The sequence below is a fragment of the Cupressus sempervirens genome, chromosome 1 (genome assembly GCF_028749045.1).
Source record: "Cupressus sempervirens isolate cs-2001-9-10 chromosome 1, ASM2874904v1, whole genome shotgun sequence".
Classification (NCBI taxonomy): domain Eukaryota; kingdom Viridiplantae; phylum Streptophyta; class Pinopsida; order Cupressales; family Cupressaceae; genus Cupressus; species Cupressus sempervirens.
The window spans coordinates 370,004,887-370,012,309 of NC_143118.1; the positions used below are offsets into that span (position 1 = coordinate 370,004,887).

The 7,423-nt window shown below is 37.3% G+C and overlaps 1 protein-coding gene across 1 annotated transcript; it reads right to left on the reverse strand.

The window, feature by feature from the left end:
* Positions 1–649: 649 nt before the first annotated feature.
* On the reverse strand, positions 650–4,711 carry LOC149577778 (G-type lectin S-receptor-like serine/threonine-protein kinase SD2-5). The gene is made up of 2 exons (XM_089825812.1): positions 3,377–4,711; positions 650–2,681 (listed from the first exon to the last, which is right to left on the reverse strand). Exons 1-2 carry the CDS (start codon positions 4,521–4,523, stop codon positions 1,138–1,140), a joined length of 2,691 nt encoding a protein of 896 aa, XP_089681938.1. The 5' UTR covers positions 4,524–4,711; the 3' UTR covers positions 650–1,137.
* Between the last annotated feature and the right edge of the window lie 2,712 nt (positions 4,712–7,423).

Consider the following 7,423-nt stretch of genomic DNA (forward strand, 5'->3'; position numbering starts at 1 on the left):
TTATTCTATAACATACTTTAATCAGTATTGTCATTGAGTTATTTATTATTTATAAGTTGATCAGTGTTGGAATTCGTTTCTCAGCCATAGAAGGGTTATAAGTTGAATTTTACTATTTTGATCAGCGTTGGAATTGTTTCTCAGCCATGGAAGGGGTTTGACAGTAATGTTCCAAACAATTTGCTTCCGAATTCGTTGATGTTTCAATTTGTGTTTTTCATTAGAAATCAGTAAAATACATAAAAATTCAGAAGAAGAAAAAAGTCTTAGATAAATTAGAATCATGATATTTCGACAATCGATGATGATTGGTTCATATTCTTATGAATTTGACTCTTGCTCTCATTGTTGTTCTCATACTTCGATGAGAGATCCTAAAATTTGATCTAAAACATTGACAACAATAAAATCCAAAAGAATATGTTGAAATTCGTAGTTAGTTCATTACAGTCTTGCTTCAGTCAATAAAACCTCAATCTGTGGTATGATTACTGGTACTCTAGATTAAGTAGTGTCAGTCAAAAGTAGTTTGGGGAAATTAATCTACTCTTTATCGGTAAATAAACCTCCACTCTGTGGTTTGATTAGACCCATGTATTTCTGTATACAGGGATTCAAAGCTCCACTTTACAAAAAAGGTAAGCAAATCTGTAATAAAGATCAGAGCTTCATTTATTTGTTTTTATCTTCTCTGCCTGCATCCTCTGTCACATGTTTCTGTACACGCACAGTGTCATAATTTGAATAAGCTCTGTTGACGACACTATGAAAATAGTCATGTATTCCAAATTTCCAACCAGCCAGTCCTCCTCCCCTAATCCCATGAGAGGGAGAGGGAAGTTCTATATGCACAAGCCCATTTTGTATAGTCAAAGTACACGTGAAAAGTAGCTAAGAAGAAAGAGGAAATTTAAGCGAAATCAGTATATAATGTAAGCAGAATAAGATGTTCATAATGGAAACTATCCAGAGTACATGACTACAGATGGTTTCACAGTTTACTCCAACAGACAGGATGATTTCTACCAATGTTAGTGCCCATTTCTCTCCAGCATCTGCCTCAAGGTTGGCATCCAATTTCACATCCACTGCTGCACTGATTGTATGGAAAAGAATTTCAAGACCAAGCATATGTCACTATCTTGGACCAGATAGCTCTGTTAAGGACACTGCAGCAATGGAATCATATGTTCTCCCATTTCCAAGCAACAAATCCTCCTCACCTCTCTCCGTAGGTTCATACCCATACCCTTCCAAAAACTCAGGGCCTCTCTGCAAGAGCCATAAAGGTGCATCAGGGACATTCAACTCCCCTTCCAACATCTTCAATGCATCACTCATCCATGGTCTCTTGTTTGGATTATCCTGAATGCACCAGAATGCTACCTTAGTCATCCTGATAACACCCTCCCTATCAACACTATTCTCAAGCCTCTTGTCTGCCAGATCCAGATACCTACCCTCCAGGGCCCTCAGCATTGCCCATGCAGGGAAATAACATAGGCGAGGATCAGAAGCACTAGGGTCAAAATTCCTTCTGCCTGACACCAATTCTAACAACACCATCCCAAAGCTGTAGACATCACATTTCTTGGTGGCAATGGAGTGCCTTAGCCATTCAGGAGCAAGGTAACCAGGTGTTCCTCTCACTGCCGTTACAATTTGGGTCATGTCCTCATCGAGGAGCTTTGACATGCCAAAATCAGATACTTTGGGCATGAAGTTCTTGTCCAGAAGAATGTTTTGAGGTTTTATGTCTAAGTGCATGATTGGCTCCCTGCATTGCTCATGGAGATAGGCCAAGCCTCTGGCAGTTCCTATGGCAACATTGCACCGTTGTGCCCATGTTAGAAAAATATGGCTGTTTTCTTCTGAATTTTGACTTCCTGTTCTTGGCGGGAAGAGCCATTTATCCAGAGACCCATTTTCTAAAAGCTCATAAACCAATAACCTCTGCTTAGAGTAGGCACAAAATCCTCTGAGTCTTACCAAGTTGACATGGCTTATACTGCCTATCGTTGCAACTTCAGCCCTGAATTCCTTATATCCTTGCCTTGGACCATCTAATTTTTTCACTGCGACTTTACTGTTATCCTTCAGAATTCCTTCATAGACTGATCCAAATCCTCCTGTTCCAAGAATTTTGCTGAAGTTATCAGTGGCTTCTTTGAGTTCAAGATATGTGAATCTGGGGGGAAGGCCTGGAAGGGTTTTCAAGAATGCTTCCTCTTCCATTTCTTCGGGGTCAACCTCTTCAAACATGTCATCCCCACTGACTTTGTTTTTTCTCATGTGGTGAATGATTACAATGATGATCAGGCACAGGAAGAGAGCTGCTGTGGCTGAGCCTATTGTTATCCCTGCTAAGATGCCATTACTCAAGGAACTCGAGACTGAAGTAGAGATTCGTGTTGTGGCATTCTGGACCTTGATATAAGCCATGTATGTCTCGTTTGACATAGATCTTATGGAGTTCAAGGGGCCAGTTGTTAGGTAACATGAAGCAGAGCTATTATGGAAGAAGGCTGCCGTGCAAGAGCAATTAGATGAGCACATTGCCTTACAGCTATCAATAGAAGAAACATTACTCAGAGGCTGGAAGAACTTGTTTAGGTAGTAATCTGCTTCATCAATAAACAAAAGATGATGACCCGAAGAAGTCAGGTTGCAGTCTGGTTCACCTGTACCGAAAGCAAAAATTCAGTAACATGGATTTTCATTCTCTCCTTTCGTAATGTCAATGTTCTCAAGTTGAACATTTGTTATTGGATTCGATTATGTATATATTTTTAGCATCAACGGTTTTGGATCACATTCCGTGATCCATTATCAGGATGAGAGAATGCAAGAATAAAACAGCAAAATGTGCAGAACATTTCGGGTCACACTCTGTGATCCATCATTTCAAATGAATTATGGAAATCTGGTAATGTTTAGGTTGTAGTGGTTAGAAAAATAGGTTAAATTCTTCTTTAGTTTGAGCTGATGAGGCTTAAGGTTCAAATGCCAGCCCGTTGTGCCCTAGTTCAATCTTGGCTGTAGAACAACTCTGAGGGAAAGAACATGCGTCCGTTCCACCTGTTATAAATTCATGTGATCGATGGATAAAACCTAGTTGCTGGAGGACTGATCGTGGTTTGAAATTGATTATCTTCCTCTAAAGTTGTCTACGTAGTATGTACCCAGCAATAGAGTTGGGAAGTTGCCCATTACCCAGTTGTTATCAGAAGAGGGAATCTAATAATTAGCGTTAAATCTCTGAGCCTCGTACCAATTTGATTTAAAGAAAATCTTGCGATGCACAATCGCGGATGTCTCAAAATTTTACTCCTAAAAAAGAAACAAAAAGGAAAACGAGAAAGCGAATCTGACTCACCTGAACGGCTGTAACATCCTTGGGTGATATCCAAATTCTGAATTTGATCAAAATTATCAGGAGTTCCAGAGCCTGGACAACTGCACTGGCCATTCATACAGATTCCATAAGGTCCACAAACTTTAGGAAGAATGCACTTATCGGATCGATCCAACCCAAAGTCTGGAACCCATGCTGAAACATTCTTGCTTGTGCCCGGCAATGCCATTTGAAGAACCTTGTATGACCTAAGGTTACCATCACTGTCCAGCCTCATGAACCTGTATTGGGTGTCATTAAGGGGAGGTGCCAGGTATAAAGATTTGGTTCCATTGGAGCAAAACGTTGACGAGTCGGCAATAGTCTGACTGAATGAAATTTGTAGCTCCGTCCCCGTATACATGGCCTTGGCATTCTGAGAGGAGGAAGTGTAGAAGCATGGCCTTAGAATGCCTTCATAGTCCAATCCAAGCAACCCTAGAGACCAATAAGGCTCATCAAATTTGCTTTTGTAGTAAAGGACTATCCCTCCAGGCTCCATTACCAGTTTATAGGACCCTTGGCTAGAATTTGTTGCAGAGTAATTGGATACCATTGTATACCCTGTCTTTAGGGTTTGCCCGGGTAAGAGAGTATGTGTGGGATGGTCCCAACTCTGCCATATAAGACTAGAACTCGCAAAGAGCGAGGAATTTGTAGTATTATAGATATGCAAGTTACCTGACGTCTGCATAACAATGGCCTTTTTTAGGGTTTTACCAGTACTGATATTCCAGGCCATTGTTCCATCTGTATCTTCCAATACCATATCCCCATTGCTCCTTAGACTCAACGTTGCGCCTTCTCCAACAGTCCTCTGCCTATTTGCAGTCCAAATCTCAGTTCCAAGATCCGAGGATGTGATATTCACACCCAAAACAATGGAGAGAACAAATTCGCCAGAAGAATTAACATTGATGAATCCAAACCCAAATCTATAATCCTCACTGATTATAGCATTCCCCTCACCATCTGTGACGGCCCTGAATGTCCCCTGTTCTGTACTGTACGTTGGAAGGCTCGAGTTGTTGACCACAGTCCAATTCGAAGGCAACACAAAAATCCTTGCTTCACAAAGATTGATTAAACAGACAAAAACAAAACTGCACAGAATTCTCAGATACCCCATGGCCCAAAACTTTACATAGAAAACCTGTGAATTGAATCATGTGTGAAATTGAGAGAGAGGATTGTGATACGTACATACACGCATTGATGTACATCACTCTCGTCGTCGTATAACAATATTCAAACACTAAAAACCGAGAGAACAATACGGAGCTTTAATGTAGACGCGTAATCTCGTCAAACTCTTGTGAGTGTCACTTCTAGTATCGGTTAATATAAGAATCGAAAAACCCAGAAATTAGATTTTGGCAACACATCAAAGCGTGTTTGAATATGAGCAGGTATTACCTACCCTGGTAAAATGGAAGCAACAGAAGCTAGATTTCCTCAAATTTATAGTTTCTTTTATCCAAGCGATATAAACTAGTGTTTAGGCTCTAACGAAGTCTTCAGAAGTAATCTGGTTGTCCACCCAACCGAAAGGCGTAGATGAACTGTAAACTTTGACCGCTTAGGATGATCTAGATGTGGGCCATGACAGTTCAAAATGCTCTTCTGATAAACATGTGTACAAAACTTAGAAACATAGACAAGGCATGTAAACTGTTTGACAGAATGTGATATTTGGAAAAAAATTAAAAATCTTCAAGCTTTTCAAGTTTGGTTAATTGGATTATGTTAGAAATAATAAAATCGAAAATAAATTCTTTTGGAGTAAACCTTCCAAAGAGGGTAAGTACAAAAAACTTATGAAAAAAAAATCTTACAAAAAAAATTGTAATGAAGCTAACGCTTATCTTCTCCTCTCAACACATGCTCTTCAATACGACAACCTTCACACAAACTCAAAACAAGGATTTAGTAGCTTTGATACCATGTTAGAAATAATAAAATCGAAATGAATTAAAAAATAAAGAACTATAAATTAATCCAAGAGAGTTTGTGATGAACATAATTACCATACTTTATAAGAGCTTTCTAAGATCAACACAAGAAGGAGACAAAAATTTTGAAAGGGGAAAGCAAAGAAAACCCCTTGTGAATTATATGAATGAGGCAAATCCCTAAGAATGAAGAAAGAGAGAGAGGGAGATAATGTGGAGCCATAGGGCTCATTACATGAACTACATCGTGATTGTGTGTTGAGAATGAGAGAGAAGCATCTCTTATAAAGAGATGAGAGGAGGAGTTATTTGTAACTCCCATGTGAATGATTGCCACATTCACAAGTGTGTGCATAACAAGTGTCATAATCCTCTTAAAGAGGAATAACTATTTTCCTTAATAAAGGAATTACAAAATAGACTTGTCCTCCCATGTGGAGTAGAGGACAAACAACATAAGGGATACCTTGGTTTATCCCATTTAATAAATACAACTAAGGAAAGATTACCAATTCTAACATATTAGGGTTCATTTGCTTGGAGGAATTGTTAGAATGTGACATTCACTAATGTTGGAATAAGTCCATTTTTAGAATTCGCGCATTCTTAAATTTATTTTTAGAATATCATTTGAACTTTGTTTGGTTGAAGTGGAAGAGGAGTTGAAATATGCATATTCTATGTTTGGTTGTGAGAATTGAAATTGGAATTAGAATAAGTTTTTTAAAAGCTTTAATAATTTGAGCATTGAACGACATTAACGAGTCTTTTCAGAGTTAGGCTTCCTCGGTACATTTGAGAAAAAATTGTTTGAACTCCCCGGCTATGCCTCTATTGTGTTTATCACATTTCACCAAAAAATAGCTTCCTTCCAATAATTTAGCTTATGCAACTAGGGCCGTACCCAACAAGATATAAAATTTGGTTTTAAAAAAATGGAATAGGAATAGGCTATTCCTATTCCACCTTTCAAGTAGGAATTCCGCTATGCTCATTTTGGGCTAAAATTAGAATTAATAAATTCTAATTCTACTTTTCATGTTTACAACCAAAGGTTGAATTTCCAAATTCTAGCAGTCGGATTTTCCTATTCCTGTAGTGCCTGCCCTCGTTTACATCTTTTCTGGACATTGTTGCTATTATTATCAGACTATGTTAGACTAGCCTTATGATGATGGATTAGTGGTATTGTTTTGAGATTATCAAACATTATGTTATGGAATCAGTTGGTATATGATGAGATCATTTAGACTTTACATTCCATGTATGCATGATGATCATTACATTGCTTCAGTTATTGATGATGATTAGTTAGATGGTTTATTATCTCATGTGTTTTATTATGGATACTCACCCCATACTTGCATGTGTATGGTGTGTGTGTTTTCTTATTGTATGGCATTTCTGATGTGGTTAAGGAAGAAAGTCATAGTCACCTGCTTAGTCGGGATCTACACGATGCACCACTTCCTGCCATTGTCTGTTTAGCTTAGCATTATATATATTGTATGTACATGCATGATTTTTTTCTACAAGTTGCAAGTATCGGGTATCGACTTTCCTGAATTGCCAGGATGAGCGTACCCTATTACACTATCTCAATAATAAGAGAAGGGAGATAAATTCTCAAGTCCAAATCCCAAACCCTTAAACCATTTGTCCTAGTGAGGTAGGACAAGTATCTGGATACCTTACCCACCGAATGTGTCGGATGACATATTTTGTGATTTTTTACCTTTTAGACTGATTTTGTGTGAATTTCTCTATGATGGGTTTTCATATTTTATCTTGGAGGTCTATGGTGAATTTTCTATTAATTAAGTCTTAATAAATAGATTTAATTAATAAATTAATTATTTGAAAAAATTAATATAAAATATCATGATCTTTGATATTTTGATTATAATTAATTAAATGAGAATTAATTGAGGAAAAAGAATTAAATAAAAGAAAATTAGAAATTATAATTATAATAATTATAAAATAATAATAAAGTAATAAATAAATAATAATAATATAAGTTATAAAAATTAAAATTAAAGTTATAAAAATTAAATAAGAATTATAAGCTTGCCTA

What these genes read in the sequence shown, in the direction of transcription:
- LOC149577778 (XM_089825812.1), bottom strand. Translation starts at nt 4,523, where the DNA reads ATGGGGTATCTGAGAATTCTGTGCAGTTTTGTTTTTGTCTGTTTAATC. An exon ending in AGGATGTTACAGCCGTTCAG is followed by an intron (nt 2,682 to 3,376) that starts GTGAGTCAGATT and finishes CTTTCGGTACAG; the next exon opens with GTGAACCAGACTGCAACCTG.